Here is a 22,840-nt window from a genome sequence, read left to right as displayed (position 1 = left end):
CGGCCATGAAAGGCCAAATAAGGCGTGTCACGGCCGACGGTGCGGGACACACCAAATTGAGTTTGGGCGACAGGGCACGCTTTGTCGTCCGACTAACGAAAACGGCCTTAAAGGCCCTGACGCACTAGTCTCAATACTTTGTAATAGTTAGCTAACAATGCCTAATTTTCACTGTTTTTCACATTGTTTAGCTCAATTTAGCTTACTTTTGGTACGTTTAAGCGAACGTCAACATCTCTCTCTTAAGGGCGCTACACACCAACCTGAGACCAAAGAACGCGTACCGAAGGCGTCCCGACTTTTACGTCCGCTACGTTGCCTGCGTCGGCTACGCCGCCCGCCTACGAACACACCGTAAAGACTTCAGTCAATGAGTGGCAATAACTGTCCTTACCAGCAGGCAGCGGTAGTGTGTATTCGTCATTCAAAAGAGGCAACAGCCAATCAGAGTGATTTCTTTGGCCGACTTTCTTTGGCCGATTCAACATGTTGAATCGGCTGCTGTGTGAAAATGTGCCGTAAAGCAACGACAGTGCGGGACACACCAACATGAGTAGGGCGCCGCGAATGCCCGACTGCCTCTGATGGCCTCTGACTCCCAAAATCGGGTCGGTGTGTCAAGCTTAAGACATTAATGTTTCTTAAGAATAAAAACTCTTGTTCAGCTAACAGTAGGCTAAAAAAAAAGCAGGAAGGTCCTCTGAGCTCTTCGTTGCTACATGATCCATTAGCAGAGGCGTCAGAGGCTCTTTATTCCACAGTGACAGCAGCTCACATCCATCTGAGCAGCCTTGGCTAACTGTCAGGAGCTCACTTCATCATTGGATGAATTCCATCCCATGAGAACATTCACCTCCCTCTGAGCACCTGTCCTATTTGTGTTTGTCATGGTCATATGCATAAAGCAAGGCTGAGTTTACTAAAGCTTCATTTTAAAGCTGAAGTGTCTAATAATGGCGACATTACAGGGAAACAGATGGCACGTGCTAAAATTAGCCTGATGGATGCTATTTACTAGATTTAGCAGGGAATAAATGATGCCTCATGTTAATCGGGACATTTATCTTTTGAGTTAGAGGGAGATTTTGTGGCTCTGATGTTCCCTTACAGCTCAAAGCTGGATTCCAACACTGTTATACAAATGACAGATTAGTAGAAAAGTTGTATTGTTTATTTGTGTTTCTGACGCTCCCAATGAATCCATTCACGTCTGTCTATATATTTCTTCCATCTGTCCGGACGTGAGCCAGGAGAAACTGGATTCTTCTTCTCCTCACACCTTGTCTAAAAGAGGACCTATTAGTTTCCATGCTATGAAAGCAACTGATAAACCCCTTCAAGTAGCACCATGACAGAAAGATTTATTTCCCTCCGAGGTGAGTAATACCTAGATGATTTGACGACAGGACAACTGTTGTAATATTTGGAAGCAAGATTCTAATTTAAGTCCAGTATGAATGACTTACCATTATATATAATGGGCAAATGACATTATAATGGTATAAATAAATACATTTTCTAACATGTTTCTATACCATTAAAGCCTTCCTATACTTAAACAATGTACTAACCCTCAGAATCACTCATATATTCAGATTTATTCAATCACTATTATCATCATTTTTGTATTCCTTATTCAATTTCACATCAGGTGGATGTTTCGTTTGTAGGTATGTGTTCTTATCTACTATTTGATGTATTTTTAGCTATATTTTCATGCTATTTATGAGCTTTTATATTTTTCTAAATCCAACAAATAAATGAAAAACAAACCGAACCAAGATAATAACCATCTCAGGGAAAGTCATAAATATGATTCGAACGAGATGTGAACATGTTATGTCCCTTTTTTTGGTGGAAATCCATCTAAAAGTTTAAGAAAGATTAGGAGCCGTGTGGCGCAGTGGGCTAGTGCGTTGGTGTTCGGATCAGGGGGGGCACAGATTCAAACTCCACTGCAGTCAGCATGTCGTTGTGTCCCTGAGACACTTCACCCCAAATTGCTCCTGTGGGGATTACCGACAGTGTTGAGTATGTAAGCCGCTTTGGATAACAGTGTCTAACATGTAATATAAAAATCACTCTACTAATACCTCTTGATTATCTTCACAAACAAGAGCACTGTCTCACCACTTTTAACAGTGTCACTCATCTGTTGATTATTCTCTCCTGGAGGTCATTTGGCTTTAGATGTTATCTGTGGAGTTACAACACTGTGATCATCCTCACAGATTAACTGAGGGTATTGGGGCAATATCATTCACACATGCTTGATTGATTGATTGATTGATTGATTGATTGATTGATTGATTGATTGACATGCACTATGGGGGTGAGTATCTGGATCCAACACCATTAATTGAGCGCATCACTGAAACACTCAATGTGTTAATGAGTTACAGCCGCTCACAATGCAATCCCCACCTGTGTTGTAGTTACGGAGGGAAGGGAAGGCATCATTCATATACCTTACTTTATGATTTGAAGTGGAACCAGCGACAGCATGGGAGCGCCTTCAGATACTGTAAGAGCAGAGACAGATGTTAGTCAGAGGTGTTTAATCAGGGGGAGAAGTTAGGAGTGGTGCTTATTCACAGTGACAACTCCCCCTAAAACTGATGAATTGCAACACTGTGACCTCTGACCCCTAGTTAGTTACAACACAAGACTTAAGCATATTATTCATTACACTTTCAACTTGATTAGGTGATTGTGTAAATACCATTTATGATTCCATGAAACATGGGAGTTGCTGACATTCCCAAAAATGCTTGATTACTTGAACTTTTGAACACATCATTTTTGATATTGTGTGCAATTTGATAAAAAACACTCCCAAAAAGACACAAGACACAATGACTGGAATCCAGGAGGTGCTACAGGTTACATTTGAGTGCTCACTTTATACAACATTTAACTTTTATATAACACCATAGCTTCCTTTAGCAAATAAAGCGAGACAGATTGTACCATTATCTGTGTTTGGAACAAGTAGGACTTGTACAAAGACATGCATTTGGTGCAATAAAGAAGTCACTGGCTGACTGTATCATGACAAATACATGAGCCTATAGGGCTGGTATTTATTTGGTAGTCTTTAATTTAATTTCTAAGCTGAGCCTATGACTCAAATAATAAACTTACACCTGTGCCCTTTTTGTCTTTACACAATTATTTAGAAAATGTATTTACTGTTGCATCCAACCATTTAAAAAGCTTTGCACCATACACACACCAAGGCTGTATCTGTTAAACACACCAAGGCCAGCTCATCTACATGTTCTCTGTGAATCAGTGGAGAGTAGTGACTATATGTTCAAAAAATGTGTATTTCTGTTTTACTTTTAGTACTTTGAGTATATTTTGATGCTAATACTTTCCTACTTTTACTCGAGTGCAGAATGTTTACTTGTCACATAGTATTACTACACTCTGGTACTTTTTTACTTAAGTACAAGATCTAAGTAGTTCTACCCACCCTCGCCAATTTGTAGGCCATAACGTGTCATCTGTGTCAATTCACATTTATGGTCATTTTCAGTCAGTGTTTCAGTATTTACAGTGTTTATGTTTTTGCTCTGCTAGAAAGCAAGATATGTTAAAAGTACAAATGACAACAGAGTTTTCCGACACTCCTGTAGTTCTACTCTACAATATCTGAGTACCCCTCCCTCCTCTGTGTGTAATAATCTACCAAGTCTTCTTAGCAAAAAAGTCCCATGATCTGCAGCAGCATTCTGGTGGAGTTCAGACTAAGAAATTACGCATTTGTTTATTACCACTGTTTTGAACCAGAAGTGTAGCCCCGCCCACTGAGGCTAAACCAACCAATGAGCTCACCGCTGCCTCAGAGGAGTGATCAGTGCATGTGAAACTCCAGTCTGCCTGTTCATTGTACTGAGTCAGCGGCCATGCGCAAATGGATCCAGAGGAGGGTGTGCTGTGTAGGCTGTAGTCTACATAAGATCTCTTCCTACAGGACACACTCACTGCAGACTGCAAATCACGGGCAGCAGCTGGAGCCTTGACTTTTTATCCATCCTTCTGTTTTCATGCGTAAAACCAAAATCCACAATAGTGGTACCTTGGGATCTCTCCAAACACCCTCCTCCTCCTCCTCCTTCTCCTCCTCTTTAAACCACGGATGCAGAAACCAGCAGCGATGCGGCGGCTCTGCTGTTGAACTCTCTGGACCCTTTTCAGTGTTTTTTTCCACCGGTTTTTCATCCACAATGAAGCTGAAACCGAACCAGACCAGGACATACGATGGCGATGGTTTCAAGAAACGAGCAGCATGTCTGTGCTTCAAGAATGAACGTGAAGAAGAGGTAAGAGGTTGAATCTAGGACCATATTATCCAGCGTTTATGTGTGATTGGTGGGCCTAGTCATCCCCATGTCAGCGCCCAGTCACTCAAACACAAGGTTTATGAATAAAATTGACAATATTTTTTGTTAAAACATATGGGTTTTGATTTCCAGCCACTGTTTTGGTGTGTGTTTAGGTGTTGCCGCTGTTGATGCGCCTTTGGCCATCCAGTTTAGGCTAGTTTGAGGTGCTTGTAGAGAAAGGAGAAAAAAGCGCTGTTGTCAAGGTTGTTTCCATTAATAACAAACCACTATCAGTTTGGACTTTCAAAATAAAAGCGGCGGTCAAAAAACCCCCATTCAAAACGTCACTGAATTTACAACCAAACTTTTATTTTGAAGGCAGATTCGCTCCACTTCCGGTTATATTCTTGTTAGCTTGACGTAGCCAACGCAGAGGGGGCGAGGCACTTCTGTTGCATGTTTCCAATAATAGCGGGTTAAAAATCCATGTGTTAGAGTGACTGGTTAAAAATACAGTTCTATTAATACATTTATATATCAAATGCAACGTCATTTCCCCATATCTATTAACACAGCTGTGTTAACATCCATTCATGATTTTACTGCATCCCGCCGGCCTTTAGCTGCGTAGCAATTATGTGCAAGAAGATTTAAAGGGGCCTTACCATGTAAATAATGGACATGAAGTGACAGTTATATTGTTCGAGACTTTTCTCGGTGAAATACAATACTGAAGATTAACTTTAAAGAGGATTTACGCACCTTTCATCAGTGGTGTAAAGTGCATTTGCTCAAGTACTGTAGTTAAGGACAATTTTGAGGTACTTGTACTTGAGTATTTCCATTTTCTGCAACTTTGTACTTCTACTTTACTGCAATTCAGAGGTGTTGAGTGTACTTTTACTCCACTGCATTTATATAATACCTTTTAGTTACTGCGGATATTTGGATGAATGAATATAACCAACACTTAAAAGTTACACCTGGAGTAAATTCACAAGCTTTAATGCATCAATAATTATAATCAACACAAAAACAATCTGCAGAATGACTACTTCTATACTTTTGGTACTTTAAAGTATATTCTGATGCCAATACTTTTCTACTTTTATTTTATTTTGAATGCAGGACTTTTACTGTAACAGAGTATTCCTACACTCTGGTACTTCTACTTTTACTCAAGTACAAGATCTTAGTACTTCTCCCCCCTCTGGCCTCAACATGTAAATAATGAATATGGAGTTATATTGTCAAAGGTACACTTACATGACTGGTTCCCTTGTTGGGACTAATAATAGTAATGTAGTCATATTTATGTCAAAACATTAGGATCATATCTCCGTTTTTGTGGCACTTGTCTAAATGTAGCCTCCTCTTTTAGCGGCTGTATAACACACAGGTCTGTACACACACACACACACACGCACACGCACACGCACACACACATACACACACACATTGTATATCCACTCATGTGCAGCTGTTATGTCATCATAGATGATTTTCCAATTGCACTGATAGGAAATGTATAGATTTATCTCTTCTTTTTACATTTGTTGTTATGAAACTTTGTACCTCTGTGTGTGTACGCTGTGATTATTTAATATAGCTTGTTATCATAGGACAGGACAGTCAGATTACATTGTGACAACAGTAGAGCCGTCTTCAATCACAAGGAAGAGAACCAATCTGATACTCTGATTAGGATTTTGATTGCGAACAATGGCCTTGTTATGCCTATACCAGCAGCTTGAGATATGGGGCATTGTGTCATCAATACTTTCCTTAAACACACGCCTCCGTTCCTAGATACAGGGGAAACAACTGTGGTGAAATGAGAGCCACGCATGCTGTTGGACGGTTTTGTTTTGGAGAGGAAAGCAGAAAGCTGAACCCAGGGCGAGGTACTCTATGACAGCAATTAAACTCGCAACAGGAGAAAGCAGGAACAATTACGGCATGTTAGTGCCTTTAACCGTGCGCTATAAGCTTCTATTAATTATTTCACATACTTATAGTGCAGTGGTAGGTTGTAGACATTTGAAGTTTCTGAAGTTATTCTGACTGAAAGCCACAATAGTGTGTGTGGGCTTCTGTGAAATGAGTTCAGCAAATCACCATAATGCAGTAAAAAGTAAAGCTGTGTGGCTTCAGAGCTGCTTTTCCAATATATGAAATGGCTGTGTGTTTTAAGATTGGTTTCTCTGAGTGAATAATCAAGAGACAGGATCTGACTCTTTACAGAAATGTGTTGTATTCATTTCTGACCTGCAGCTTTAATGTTTTGGTTCATTGTCACAGCTGCAATTGGTGTTATTTCCATCTGTAGCAGACAGCTGTTTTTACAAATATAGCTCTTTAAATCCAACAGCACACTAGCAAACAGCAGATAGACAAAGTTAGCAGCTAGCTGGTAACATATAGTCGAGCATTAGGCAGTTAACAAGCCTTTGGGAGTTGGTGCAGAACAAAAAAGAGGTAAAATCAGGTAAATATCGGATTCCTATTTGTCAGGCGGACGAAAGTATACGACTCCAAATGAAGGCAAATGTTGTCTCATAGCAGCTGGATGTGTAAATAAGTAAATGCTTGCTAACCAGTCCACCATTAGGGATAATATGTAGATTTTGCAGCTTGTTAATTTGAACATTTCTAGTTTCTTTTATGACTTCGGGGCAATATCATGTGGTGCTTATGAGTGTTGAGGCGTTATATGTTCTTGCACAGTGTTTATATAATTCTCACCCAGAGGCTACATATTAAAAGTCCTGCAGCAGATTGTAAATGTCATGTGGTCGGGGGGGAAGTTGGTAGGCTTCAGCAGAAAGTCAGAAATGTAGGCGTCTCCTGCTCTCCGACTGTCTCTCGTTACAACTTGTCTCTTATGTGTTGCTACCTGTATAACACTGGGGTTATATCACTGTCCCAGCACTATTGATCCCCCCCACCCCCCCCGCTACTTGAGCGTCTTAAGACTTTCCATCACCTTCTCTCCGCGGCACCCGGCTCGAACAGGAATTGGGAGCCTTCTTTATTTGACAGCTACAGGCATTTCTCCTCGAGTAGCAGGAGGCGGAGGCGGTGTTTATGTCATCCAGAATATCCCTGCCCGTCTTTTACTACCAGCCATAATTCTGATGTCTCAAAATGAGGTATTGAGGTTAGGGGTGAGTGATCGTGTTTTGTAAATCAGGTCCAACATCACAAGACTGACTTTTGGATCAGGGGAGGTTAGCTTGCGTCACCTGCAGGCTGACATTTGTCTACATATTGTATTTCATTACCCAGAGGAGATGATATTCACTGTATGTTACCTCAGGTTTCGCCGCCCTTTTTTGTGTCTGGGAAACATGGCGGTGTTCCCTCTGGGGTTTCTCCGCCACCCTGCTCCTCTTTCCAAATATAAGTGGGCGTCATGTGCTCAGAGCTGACCTTTGCCCTTCGTTTAGATTTTTAGTTTTGGCTTTTCTAATCACACTTTTAGAAGTTGTTTATAATGCTAAANNAACACACACACACACACACACACACACACACACACACACACACACACACACACACACCCACACACACACACACACACACACACACAGTTAATGGAGTGCACTTCTCTCAGTTGCGCAAGCAGAAACATTTCCCACATTTCTGGACAGAAAAAGAGATGTAAGGCTCGCCAAAGATCAGGATAAAAAAGTCTTTGTTCTCTTTGGCTGTTCTATTATAGCCAGATAATAGAGGCGGGCCAAAACACGTGTGTGACAAATGTGACTAGCATGATATAATAAAGGATTTAACATTTCAGGAGGGACTTTGGAATTCAAACAGTTAAAGTGAGATTTCAAAGAAATGACTTTAACCAGCCCTTCAAGTTTGACATTAAAAAGCAAAGTAGCATCCTAACCTTGTCTCTGTTACTCAGCCTTTTCGTGTTGTACCGAGATATTCTATTATGCACATGCACGCACATTTGTCCGACAAAATGGCTGTTTTGAATTACATCTCAAACATTTAGCAAAGCAAACAGGGGAGACAGGAGCTACAGGCTTTTATAATGTTTTGACACTTTTGACATTTAATTTTCAGCATTTGTCACCTCTGCAGCGAATTCTATTAAGGCGGATGCTCAGAGCTGTCACACACCACGGGAGACACCGCCATCACTACTTGTTATGGTTACCGTGGGGACCTGGCTTTAACCGCAGGATATAAGAAGCTGGGAGACTCGTTCTATCAGTGCAAAACACAGCAGGACCCTGCGGGGGCATGATCGATAAAGAGGTCTCACCCCTCCTTTGTTTCTCTGTCTTCCTCTTAGCCTGCAAACCTCCCTTACTCCTCTCTATCCCTCTCTCTTTCTCCACTCTGTCCTTACACTAACTCTTCCTCTCCTCCCCTCCCAGTGTGCCTGCACGCCATCATTACTCCTTCTGCTTTGATCCATCTCTAAGGGCCGGATTTCAGTCTGGAGCGTATGCAAAGAGGAGATACAGATGCATGCGGGGGTGGATGTGTGTATCTGGCTATTGAGGCAGCCTGTAGTGAGAGTGAGAGATCAGAGGGAGAGGTGAGAAGAAAGTAGGAGAACTGCAGAGAGGAGGAGAAGAATGAAACGGGTGAACGATAAGGGGCGGTAGAGTGGAAAGACGAGGGGGCAGGCGAGGAGAGGAGATGGGAGATATTTCCCACCTCCTCTGACCTCCTCCACTGGCATCCACACATTTCTCTCCGCACTACAATCTCAAAACTCCTTATTTTCAATGTCGCTTGCCAAAGTCAAATCCTCATGCTTCACATCCTTCTCACCGCATTAACCATCCCTCAATCCCTAATTCTTCTTGCCTCCTTGCTTTTTCTCTTTATCTCCCTCGCTGTTTATCTTCTCCCTCCCTCTTTCTCTGTCTCCTCACACACAGACACAAATACACACTTTTCTCCCTCTGTCTCTCTCTTAGCCGGGTCCTTGAAGACCTCTCTAAGCCGGGAGGAAGGAAAAGCACTTTTCTGCCTCATCAGCTTGCTAAGCCCGGTGAGGAGAAAGCTCAGCTGAAGGCCCTTCTACTACCGATGCTAACAGCTAATGCTAATGTGCCCTTTGCTAAGCATGAAGGCCAATGGGCTCCAGCTAAAGGCTAACCATAATTATACAGCATGAAAGCCTGAGTGAGGAGAGCACAGCTATTTAGACTGATCGACTGGTAAATGTTGATGCTAGTGGCTAAATGTCTGAAGTTAGAGCTCATTAGAATCCATGTGTGACGTGTACCTTCTGCCTATACTCATGTCCAACATACATGTGTTCATTATCTTAAGTCTTAGTTAGTTGTATCTTTGCACCTCTTGCTTAACTCAATTCCAAAAAGGTGGACCATTTTCACAAGGGGAAATCATTTATAACTGACCCGAATCTAGAATGTATTATGAAACTGACCGTAAAAGCACAATTTTCTGTTTAACACTTCTGTTGTTGAACGATTTAAAGAAACAACGTATACATTATTAATCGATTACATTTATTTAAGTTCATTATCTCATATTGCTTTAATATGTACCATATTGCTTTAATATGTACCATGCCACATTTCATCCAAATGTAAGTTTTCAAATACAAATTATTACAAGACCTTACATCAGTTGAGGGCAGGTGGATGATTTGCTGTGGAAAACTCCTGCCATGGAAACTGCTGTTTGGGTAAAAAGCACTATGGTCTATTTTTCTCACAATTTTTAGAGTCATCCACTGCGGCACCTGAACTTCTTAAGGCCCCATTGCCAGATCATTATTTATTTTTTCTAACCTCTTAATTTAAATCTTCTTTAGGTGGGGAAAATCACTTTGCAACATGTGATGTTTAGAAAGCTGATGTAGAAAAAGGGATACACGCAAACACTGAAGCATATAATACAGTATATACTATTCATAGTAAATGTCATATGTGCCTCACCAGAGCGGTTGTTGGGGGACGTCCTGACGGGGGAGACGGAGGGAGTTCGTGAGGAGGAGTAGGGCCTCTGTCTGTCCCTCTCTATCGTTGAGGCAGAGCCCACAAAGTGATACTGGGAGTAACCATCCTGCAAAACCAACACAAACAAAGAAGAAACTGTTTATCATTCGTCTTCAAGACCAATATACAGTTGGAGAAGTGTTTGTTTAGTGTTCACAGTGAAACACATTATACATCGATGTGTACAAAGAGAGGTCTACTGTCACATGGTCCATTCCCTTTGCAACAAATATATGTGTTTTTTTATGAAAATTATGACAAATTATACCTGGCAGGAAATGGAAAGTTTTCATGGATTTTGCTCTTGATTCAGTTGAAGAGCTAAATATGAAGTCTGCATGTTTAACTGAAACATGAATATTTTGTTGAGAAATATCAATATTATATTTATTGGGTTTACCACTGGGGTAGGTGAATCCACCATGCACTCTGGCCATCACAACACCCACACTTTTTATACACCACCAATTGAAACACTTGCATCAAGCCTGAGCTTAGTAAAAATCCCACTGTCGCTGTAGAACAAAATAAAAACAACTAACAAATCCACAAGCATAATTATAGCTAAAGCAATAGCTTTGTTTCTGTATTAGTTTAGCGGTGATTGGAGCAAAGCCCTTTTCATAAAAATGGATTATGAAAGTCAACAACAATCACAGAGCTGGAACCAAATTCAATTTAGCATTTAGATTATTGGGTACCTCTGAAGGGACAGCGCATGCACATGATAAAAGCCAACGCAGACATGTTCCATCATACATTTAGTGCCTGGGGGCTCTGCAGTGGGAAAACTGGTTAGGCTGCTGTGACTGAGTCCAAAGGAGAGGTGAATCACTTCAGTAGAGTGAGACTGGAGGATGAGAGATGGAGGAGACGGGGCAGAGAGATGAGGGAGGGGGGGAGAGACGGGGTAGAAGCTGAGAAAGACAAAAGATGACAGAAAGTAATGAGGAGGAGGAAGATGGAGGGAGAGTAATGACAGGAGAGCAAAGATAGCGAGAGGAGGAGAGGGGTAATGAGAGGGAGAGGCGCAGATGGAGAGGCAGAGAGAGAGGGAAGGCTGGACTGAGTCCCATGTCCTCCCCTGACTCCTGGCACAGGACTGACAGAAAGCTGCATCCTCTGACACACAGTAGTTCAAAGGTAGCTCCCTTCCTTCATTCAGCTTAATCTATTTATCACCATCTCCTCTGGTCTCCGACTCACTCATCTTGTTTTACATTCTCTTTCTCTTCCCCCCCCGAACACATCTCGTTATACACCATGTAACCTCCTTATGGAACACTGGGTCCAGCGCAATTGGACAAAGTGTCCTGCTGCTCAAACACGGTCGCTGAATATTGAATGACAAATGTATTTTGCAGAGTGAGGTGTGCTGTCTGCCGCCCATAAATGTGGCGCACAAATGGGGGCCAGTAATGATCCGCAGGCTTCCTTAAGGGGGCCCCCGAGCAAAACAGGGAATAGTTCAACTCTACAATAAATGAATTCACAAGAGGGATACTAATTGGAGAAGAGCGTACAGAGGAGGATATATAAACATGTTCTGTCACAGCCACACATGTCATAGAGATGTTCTTTGTGCATAACTTTGCCTACGAGTACTACTACTACTTTAAGGTTGTAAAAAACATTGTATTGCACACAGGATAATGCATATGCTGTATCAGCTTGTTCCAGCTCTTGATTCTATCAGGTTTATTGGGTAAAATAGTCAAATCCATTATTCTTCATAATTCAGTTTCTTTGTGGAATCCACTCAAATGTAAAACAATATTGTTTCCTGGCACATAAATTAGTGTGTGCTGTCTGGCCCACCAGCCAGTCAGGTTTAATTTGTTCAATAAATATTAAATCAACATCAAAATTTAATATGGGACCAAATCCGACAGCAGCTTTTCCCCCCTCACTTTGCACTCTGTCAGAGGTGCAATGTGTGCGTACTGTGTAACCTCACATTGTAACTTAATCATGTGTCTCCACACCTGTAGACATCAGCTCTCTGGTGCCCCATCACCCACCCCCACCCCTTTATCTCTCACACCCCCTTTAACAATGCTACTCTGCCCCTACAGCAAAAATGAGAGCAGAAAAAAAGTGTTGCCAGGCAACCATTTCGCCTGTTGCTCTCACCATCACTGGATGGTAAGTTGAAGGTCGGGGGAAAATAGCGATTACTGCCCCAACAAATGAGAAGTGTGTGTGTGTGTGTGTGTCTGGCGGCGTTCATGCCAGACAGCAATTATGGCAGAAACTGTAAAAGGTTACACATGATGAGTGGGGGGGCTCCCCTCTGGGCCTTGGCCATCACTGCACACTGTCATTCTTCAGCCCTTCAATCCATTTCTCTCTATCACTTATTTCACACTCAGATTTAGAGATTTATAGCAGCGAGCTCTTCACTCACACGTGATCCCTCTACCCCCCCTGGAATAATGTAACCTTGACCTTTGCTTTCTTTATTTTGGTTGCTTGTGGTTCTGTTGATTTAGGATATGACCTTTCTGCTACTGTTGTTTTTATTGGAAAGGGCAAGAAAACCATAAGAGTGTGCTGCATTTCTGCTTTTAGTATATCCGTAAATACTGTTGTTAGCCTCCACTGAGAAGGCTATATCAACTATCCCCCCACCTCCTCTTGGTCTGTCTATCACTGTCTCCTACAGGTGAACATCAGAGTGAGGCAGCCTCTGAGGCCTCAGCTAGGTTTGATGTCTACCAAAGCTTTTCCTCTCTTCCTAGCTGATTTCCCTGTTTATGCTGCGTGGCAGTGGATGATGAATTAGTTTTAGCTGACGAAAAGCACGTCATATTTTCATTCTTGCAACAAATCATTAAAAGCACTGTGTATTTGAGCGATTGTCACAAATTCTACAGTCTAAAAATCAATAAAATCAGGCTCAGACTCAAACTGTGCGAACGATTGTTGGAAGAAAAATTATATAAAATGTTAGAAAATAGTGAAACATGTATACCTGGTTTCTCAATGTACAAGGTCGTCTCTTTAAATGTCTGGTATTGTGAGCATAAAAGTTACAGATATTAAGTTTAAAACAAAATTAAACAAAATAAACTCAGAATATCACAACAAATGAAAGGCTGAAGATAGCAAAATCTGCAATTTTTTGCAGAATGACTTAAACAATTAATTAATTATCAAAAAAGTAGGTGTTTATTTTTCTAGTCTTTGAGCATTCAAATCTTTTTTGAGCATTCGTTTAAAAATCAAGAAATGTTTAAAGAATGTATTCCTTTGATTTTACAGGAACGTTCGGGGCATTTTGAATTCAATAATTTTCTGCGAATGGCAAGGCTGTGCAATCAATGAACACACACATTCACAACATACACAAATGTATCGCTCAATCCTATTCCACAAACACACCCACATACTGAACTACACACCCCTGGAACATATTGTAAATCTATCACGTGTGACAAACAGCATCTCTCTGACCTTGAACCCCGTCTGTCATACGCCTGTTTCTGTTTCTGGGATTTGTGTGACATGTGTGTGACATGAGAATAATGTGTGTGTGTGGAAAATAGAGAGAGAGTATTAAGTCCCCAAGAAAGATTATTCTTATCAATAAATGAGGCAAGGTAGCCCGAAATGACGTGTTACCTTGACAAAGTGTAAATGTGTGAATATAAAGCATTAAAATCTGTGTTCTGCTCATTGGTTTGAGCCAGGGAGAAAAAGAATGTTAGTTTAAGGAAACGGATCATTTTGTCCTTGTGTTACTAATTTCTTTTTTCACAAAGTGACCTGTGGCTTCCCTCCTAGGAACTAGATGAAACACACACACACACACACACACACACACACACACACACAAGCACACACACACACACACACACACACACACACATCCTGTCAAAAATCAAAATAAACTTGGGTAAAAGTTTTACTGCACTCCAGAGAGTGTAATACATGATTTATCTTAAAGTCAGTGCTAGTGTTGCTACAAACAGATTTTCACTTTGGTTTATTGATGATTGCTACACCACTGATCTTTCAAGTCATCTCAGACGCTATTTTAATACAGACTTACTGTTTATTTATGGGCTCACAACTTTTGGTTTTGTATTGCCGGGCAGCCCAGCCCCGTTCTGTTGCATTTCTTTTTTTCTCTCTCCATCTGTCCCAGACTAGACTGCTCCCATGGCACTGCTGTAGGAAGTGATTAACTCTTCTTACTAACGTTTGACAAAAACACACTTTTTCAGACACTCACACACAGAAACAAACATGTACCCCAGTCTATTACTACTACACAGTTGTATGTTTCAAAATGCTCTCATTAATTCAGGACTTCAAAGCAAACAACCCTTCGCCAACACAGCTCAAACTGTCTCATAATTGACCCAACACCCCTTTTCTAAAACTCCACACACATAACTAAGAAATGCTTATTTTTGAACTGTTACATTTCAAGCATTCACCTCACTTTCTATCCTTACTTCGCTCGCTTTTCTTTCCTCTTTGGTGGATCTATCTTTCTTCGCTTTCGCTCACAAACATTTTGCAGAGACATCCTCCGACTCCACTCTCGTCTAAATTATATGCTAATCCATGTTTGGATTGGAGACGAACAGGATTTTTGCTGCAGCTAACACCCATGACCTAGGGAGGCGTGTGGTGCAGTGGGTTGTGCGTTGGTGTTGGGATCAGGGGGTCACAGGTTCAAACCCCACTGCAGTCAGCATGTCGTTGTGTCCCTGAGACACTTCACCTCAAATTGCTCCTGAGGGGATTGCCCACAGTATTGAGTATGTAAGTTGCTTTGGATAAAAGCGTCTAACAAGTGACATGTAATGTAATGACCTAATACGTTATGTAAGGATAGAGCAGTCATTTATTGCGAGCTCTGGACTTGGGTGATAAAGTCAAAGTGTGACACAACACTTTCCACAGCTTTAAAATAAGGTTGGTAAGTAACCGAGCTGTGTACATGGAAGAATTCAGGAAGTAAACAGTAAGGTACGGTGTCCATCAGGATTTAAAAATCATTTTTAGAGCGACATTGTCAGACAATTGAAATTGTGCTGCTTTGAATAAAAGTAGTTCTAGATAAAAGCGTAATTTAAGCAGGCTTTTGATCTAGATGATGATAAAGTACAGGTGGCTGAAACAGGACAGGCTGCAGATGATATTTTACATCAATTTAAAGATGATGGATATATTTTTTGGGAGTGAGAAGTCTTGTCTTTCAGTAATTATCTGGTTTAAATGAGACAGATCCAAAACAAAGAAATTGATTGTGTGTCAGTCTTACGCAAGTCTTTCTTTTAATATCTGCCTTTATCAAATCCTTTTTCCGTCAAAAAAGGCTCCTAAGGTAAAGATACTGTAGGTGGGGTAAAACATGTACAAATAAATAAGTAGTCACAAAAGACGGCAACCTTTTTCTAGGTGCCAAGAAAAGCCAATGTCTGATAGCTGGAGTGTATGCCATCCAGTGGAGTGTAACACTGTTCTGTGGCAATGGTTAGAGAAGTTTGAAGCAGATGAGGCGCCAAGGGGCCACATGGGGATAGTGTTCAGTGGGATACTTGGGACGAGAGGATGACGAATGAAGAGAGAGGCCACAGTCGTCAGGATGAGACGAGCAGAGGCTGATGCCACGGGGCGGCCTGTCCTGAAGTGACTGCAGTCAGAAGTCTGGGTCTCGGACAGCCCACTGCAGAGTCATCATGCAAGGAATTCACTGGATTTCATTCTGGGTCGAATATATTTTCCCATAAAATCAGGTGGAAGACCATTTCATGTGGTCACGAATGTATTTCTCTTCTTTCTAATGCAATTATACCATGAAAAATGTTGCTTTTGTTCATTAGTTTGTAGAATGAGGGCTCAGTCTTCCTCATTTTTAGAGGTTTAACAAGATCTTTGAAAACTGAAGTGCGGGATATTCAGTATCTGAGGAAGAAAGCAACAAAAGAAGAAATTACTTGTTGAAGTGAAGCCTGTAGTGGTTCTCGATGAATCTCTCTTGGTGTTCTCCTGAATGTCTTTCAACAAAGTTCTCATTAAAAACTGAAATTGGGACAATACTTAATATATAAATACTTGCCCACAAAACAGATTAAATAATTGGGAATAGGGCTTCGGAAGGTAGTCGACTAGAACACCTCATTGCAAGCATATACAAAGATGTCTTTGTCGCAGAACTGAAGTTGTTGATACACACATGCATATCCAAGACATGAAAAAACAAGTTCCTTAGTGTTTTTGTTCCCTTCACACAGAGATGAAATAACACATACAAAGCCAAGGACAACTATTTGGAATGTGTTACTTCATATTTCTGCATCTTAATGGAACGCACATTTAAAGCTTTGGCGGGCTGAATGGAAGATAACCTTGGTTGAAGTTATTCATTCAAAACACTCATTACAAGTGAGAGGAACAGAACATCTGTCATTACCTATTAATCACGATGCACGAGTGTGTGGACCTTTGTCATTTATATAGGAACAAAAGATCCCAAGGGAGGAGAAAGTGGGTTTTCAACTGTGTTTGTGTGTGTGAAAGAGACAGATAAAAGAGTGTGTCTGAGTGGGAGCAGCACAGACACAGCTCATAATTTCTCTACACCTTATTCAGTTTTCTCACTACTTTCTTGTTTGTGCCATTCTCCGTGAGTTACAAGTTACTGAATAATGAGCTGCAGTTTCCCTGTAGCCAGCAGCATTAACGCCATTCAGTCTTGCTGATGGACTAAATAACCGTTAGAACAATGTTGGCTTGTTTGTATGTCTGTGTTGAAAAACCCAACAATGGGCTAGAGACTAACACAAAGGTATTGATCCACCCGCCTCTGTAAACACTGTTGCTGAGTTGTGAAAGTTCCCAACTGAGCTCCATTATTCTTGTGTGTGGAGGTGGTTATGACTGACCTCAAGGCCAAAGCGTGCGCACACAGTTCAAGACAAAGAAAGAAAACCCTCCATACACACACAATGGTTATATATACTGCACAAAACAAGCCTCAAAACCATTAAAAAGTAAAGCAACCGCAAACAACCAACCCTCCTATTCCCAACTTTGTATCAAACTACGAGTCAAACCATAATGCTCTGCTACCTTTGCAGTACAACTGTGTTAACATTTTGGATTCAAAACAAACACCTCGTTAATGTTAAGCCAACTAAACTACTTGGTTATGTAAAATATTGGGTTCAAATCACTTAATTTCCTTGTAATGTAACTTTAAATAGCTCAAAAATTGCGGCCTCCTGGTTGACAGTCATGAACTCTTTATACTGTCTTACATGACTCAGGGCGTTCATAATCGAGCACATTAGGCATGATTTTGCGGTTATAATAAATTACCCTCACAGTGATGAAGATGATAGCTTCATGGTCATATTTCTCCCAGTTGTATATTTTGTAAACATCAAATCAATACCATAAACCTCAACAAAACGCTGACTGATAGTGGGAGTTTGTGCCAAGGTCTGGCTGGGTTGTCGATAGCAGAATGAAATTAGTTAAGCGGCATCACTTCTCACTGAGTCTGGAGACAACAGGAAATCCTGACAAGGCATAGTCCTGGGCAAAAAACAAGGCGGAATTCATCCAGTGAGGTTTCAGCTTAGTATATTAGAACATACAGGTTTTTTCTTAAATCTTCAGCAGTCCAAATAAAAAAAATGCAGCTTTCTATTCAGATAGGAGTAACTTGTAACTTTAACTGTGTATCAGTTGTGTTTAAGTGCTTCATTATACAGTACCGGCAGAGATTCATCCTCAACACCTGCCGCAGTCAACTGGAAAAGTCCCCATCCTAATATAGTTCATCCGCAGGTAGTTCACCATATAAATGAATTACTTGTTTAATGGTAAAGGCAGTCTGTCAAAAACCTAATATAATCAACAGGAGCGCTACTGCCAGCAACATTGAGATCTTTTTTTTTACTAAAGAGCATTACTTTTCTTTACAACAAAGGGGTATCCAGACTTAGCAAGGTACATACATAGTGCAATTTATTGAGATGAAACATCAATGACTCTGTATCAGATCCCCAGGAGATTTGCAAAGCACTAATTAATTCATAGATGGTGTCAATTTAACCAAGATATTATGCTTCAAGCTGATTATCTGACGATATGAAGATTGATTTCATTTCTCTGTTTTACAATAATGTTTTATGTTAATATTATCTTTTAGAAATGGGATTATTATTGCAGGAATGGATCTCATACCTTCAGCCAGAAGCCATACTAGGCTGTCTATGACAGTGGGAGAGTAAGTAGAAGATTAATGTTTGCCTTGGAGTGTGTGACAAAAAGTAGTAGTAAGGAAAGTGAAAAAATGATTTGTTATGCACTAAATAGTACTGTTGGGGTAGAGAGTGACAGGAAATATAATAAAAGGTTTAGCAGGAGACAAACAGGGTCAGATGAATTGGGCACACAGTTTGTGCTTCGTCCTACCTTCTTGTAGAGGGAGCGCAGGTCTCTGTACTGCCACATGCTGCTGAGGACCTGAGAGGCTGCCTTCACCACCTTGGCCGAGTGTCTGGAGACAGGTAGAGGAGGAGAGAGTTATTTCTCTGAGAACTTTCCCTGTGGATAATGTTGCTCTGTTATTCTGTCCCCTGTCTTTACCAGCTGTGGAGGCCTGTGGCACTTGTGACCAATTTAAGAGTAAGGGGGCCATTGCTCATTTCAGCAGAGAATGATTTTCTTTCGGGGAAAACAGAGTTTCCAGATGAGTTTAAAATGACCCTCTATGCCATGCTAATGGTCCCAACCCTGCCACTTAGCTGACAAATGACTCCAGTAGGAGCCAGTTCAGAAGCCCTGCCTTTCTAGCAGCTACAGATGGCAGCAGAAAGGATGCTCATTTTACATTTGTCAACCACGCTTACAAAAGTCCTTCTGAAAACAGGCTTCTTTTTTATCACCAGTAAGAACAACAGAAAATAGTTTTAAAGATTGAAATCCAGTCTGAGGTTATAGTATCAACAGAGAGCCTTCTCCAATTTCACTGGAATGAATCACAGTAATGCGTGAATAAGGCGATAACAAGATAATAACATGCAACCTCAAATGTTATTAACTATTGTAATCCTTGCAAGATTATGAATTTATGATATGAGCTGTATTTAAATGATGCAATAAGTGTCAGCTTTTGGAAAGAATGAGGCAATATTTACAAGTGTATCATTCTTTTTTCTATTAATTGTATTTTTCAGTTTGAAAATAAGTTAGTAAACAGTGTCTGTGAAAATGCTGCAATGGACAATTTCCCAAAATGAGAGTGTGTGTGATTATGTAAATGTATATGGCTCTGCTGATAAGGAGCTTTTATCCTCGGTGTACCTATCGTGGGGAAATGAAGATGTGTGGGAGCATTAGCAGCTACCCACCCTCCCTGTGAGATGTGCGCTGGCTGTAAGAAGGTTCCTTCCAGCACCTCATCTCTCTCTGTAATGGCCCCCCTGAGCACCGTTCCCTGAGCAGACTGAGTCTCTCTCCATAACCGTAAATAAACATTTGACCTGCGTCTGATAACACTCGGGCGTCATTGCAAACCCTGACATAGTAGTTGCCATAGCAGCGAGGCAGAACACCCTGCAGGGTCTCCCATGGCGACAGGGGTTACAGTCCTGCTCCATGTTCTCTGACCAGCGTCTGTGGATGAGCGGTCACAGGGAGGCAGGTGCAGCGATGAGTGATGGATGCAGGGCCACATTAAAGACCTGGTCACTACTGAGGTTACAGGGTGGGCTGAATGATGGGTTGACAGGTATGGCGCAAAACCACACTGAGAATCTCATTATATATTTTTCTGGGATTTACATATCAGGGTTCAGGCTTAGTTATTCAGGGCTGGTTGGCCTTGATTATGAGGGAAGACAGATCAAATCAAAACATTACCCAGAGAAAAGTGCATAAACAATATCTAGCATTTAGTACACTTTCCACCTGATTGTTTTCATTTCTGAGTCAGAAACCAATGCTTTTGCTGAGTTACAGTAAGTGTTCTTCACCTTTCCTGAGAGGAATCCCGGTTTTAAAATCTAGTAGTACTTATCATCATCATGACTTAACAACCACTTTCAAAGCAGCACAGGCACATCTGCTCTGGGGTTATAAATACACATGGCATACATTTCTGTAAACCTACAATACATTTTTTTTTAAAAGATTTGTATTAGCATCCTATGAGGATTTGATTTTTAACCCATTCTGGGGCTCATGCAAATGTATTTATTTTAAGTCGTAGGGATGAACTCTGTGGTTCCACTGTAGCTCAGTAGCGTGCCACTAACACTGTAATGCAGGTTATATTCTCTCTGGTTCTGAGCTTGTAAAGATTACAGCCACTCGAAGCACTGTAAGGTCTTTTTGGAGATCTACCATTGACAGAGAAATCGTCCAACTTTCAGCCACTTCACACCTGCAAAAACCTGCCAATGTGCCTTAAGGGTTTCCAAATGCGTACCTTTGGATAAGTGCCTATACAATGATACATGAGTTTGTCTAACCTGTTATTCAACAAATCAATAACTTCTTATGGTTTCAGAACTTTTGCCGACTCACTTGTCTCCTTTGCTGCGGGCTATGCCGATGAGTTTTTCTATGCCCCCAGCATCACGCAGGGCTTTGGCGTTCTCCATGTTCTTGGTGATGACTTCGTGCAGCGCGCAGCAGATGGCAGTCACCGTGTCGTCGGACATGGCCTTGCTGGGAGGTCCTGTGGTCCCGGAGGTCCCACTGCTGGTGGCGTTGTTGTTGCTGCTGCTACTACCACTGCCTGGTAACCGATGGATCAAATCTCGCATGGCATATTTACCTGTTGAATGGAGAAAATGAAGGAGAGGAACACAAAACATTGTCAAAATGGTCGTGTGTGCACATTGTACAGTGTAAAAATGTAGTTGAAAACATGAATGTTTTTTCTAAAAATTGTTTTTGTATTGTTTTTGTGAACAATAGTAGAGACACAGAGGCTTCTGGGTCAAGCTTTGACAAAAATGTTTTCCAAATGAAGTGAAAAACAATGCATGGGAATCAGGGTTTATAGATACTCACACAAAGGGATGGGTTTAGACAAGCATTTATATTTAGTGTGCGTAATGACTGTACGATGATAAAACCCATGTACAGTAAAGATCCTTCAAACCACCTCTGACATGAACGTGAAATTGCCCTTCTACAATTTGTTTTACAGCGAAAGTCTGGTCCAGCAAGTGAGCGGTGTAGATAACTTAATAAATCTTCAGTTTGAGGGGGTACACTGCAAATCCTCTGACGCACACTCACTAATCCAAACATCCTGAGAATCCAATAAACATGGCGACTGGTGGTATTTTAGTGAGAGGCTGGCATATGAAGAAAATAAAAAAAAACTGACATTTAGAGAATGAGTTGTTGGAGAGATCGAAATAAGAGAGGAGGTAATTAAGAAATGTAGGAGATGTTATCAGGAAGGAAGTAAGTGAGAGTCCTGAGAAAATGGAAGCTATAGCATTTGGAGGCAAGGGGACTTTATTGTACTGTAATCAGGAAACATGTAACTGTTATTTCCTGCAGTGAAAGTGAGATCCCCGAAAATTACTGAGGACAGGGGCCAATTAGGGAGAGATCAGAGCCAGTGGGTGATGAGTGGAAGAATGCAGGAGAGGAGAGGAATTGAAGAGATTGTGCTGACTGAGGTGCTTGGTGGAGATTCATCAAACATGAGCAGCAGTCAAAAGGTAAGAAATGCCCTGAACATCATAAACCTGTCAATTACTCTTGAATCATCTTGGGCCCCCTGGGAAAACGCCCCGCAGGTCATGTTTCAGGAAATTGGATACAGAGGTGATTGTTGAATAATGAACAATGGCTAAATTGGGTTTATTTTTGAACACTCAATAGAAACACTAGGACAAGGGCTCTTTCTCTAATGCACATTCAAAAGGTTCAGTCCGTCAGCTGAGCATCTCCACATGAATGAATCAGTCTTTCCCCTCTGTGCTTAGTGTGTGCGGTTTTCAAAGTGTGAGGCGCGCCTCCCCTGGGGGGCGCCAGAGAGCTTCAGGGGGGGCGCAGCGTGAGACACAAAAGAACGAGAAAAAGACGAGAAAAGTGACACTTGCCCACTTGTGGCTGTCTGTGGAGACCGAGTTCCCCCACCTCGCCAAAAAGGCTGTAAAAGTGCTCATTCCCTTCACCTCCACCTACCTGTGTGAGTGCAGGTTTTCCGCATTGACTTTGATCAAAAGCAAGTACCGGTAAAGGCTGTAGCCAGAGTATGATCTGCGTTTATTCCTGTGTGCATCAAAGACGCAGACTCATTGTTCCCACTAAAGTAGGGGTGAGTGTAATAAGGAGGCAAAGTTGACGTTCAGTGTGTTGCCGGGAGCATATAAGGATTTATCCACCATGTTGACCTGTTTGAAATGCTATTGAATACCCCTGCATTGGGACCCCCTTGAAAACGAGATGGTGCATCTCAAGGGGTTTATCCCAAAAAATAAAATGTCTATATATAGCAATAATAATAAT

At 41.3% G+C, this 22,840-nt stretch overlaps 1 protein-coding gene across 2 annotated transcripts in view; it reads left to right on the top strand.

The window, feature by feature from the left end:
• Positions 1 to 3,905: 3,905 nt before the first annotated feature.
• The window catches only part of LOC104951656 (diphosphoinositol polyphosphate phosphohydrolase 3-beta-like), a 47,988-nt gene continuing 29,053 nt past the window's right edge, over positions 3,906 to 22,840 (top strand). For both annotated transcript variants that reach the window (XM_010778366.1, XM_010778365.1), the window contains exon 1: positions 3,906 to 4,328. In XM_010778366.1, the coding sequence (XP_010776668.1) occupies positions 4,053 to 4,328 (276 nt within the window). In that variant the 5' untranslated portion in view covers positions 3,906 to 4,052. The remainder of the gene's footprint in view (positions 4,329 to 22,840) is intronic.

This window comes from Notothenia coriiceps, unplaced genomic scaffold, assembly GCF_000735185.1.
Source record: "Notothenia coriiceps isolate Sejong01 unplaced genomic scaffold, NC01 NC01_scaffold00019001, whole genome shotgun sequence".
Lineage (NCBI taxonomy): Eukaryota > Metazoa > Chordata > Actinopteri > Perciformes > Nototheniidae > Notothenia > Notothenia coriiceps.
This window is presented reverse-complemented; position numbering and strand designations above follow the sequence as displayed.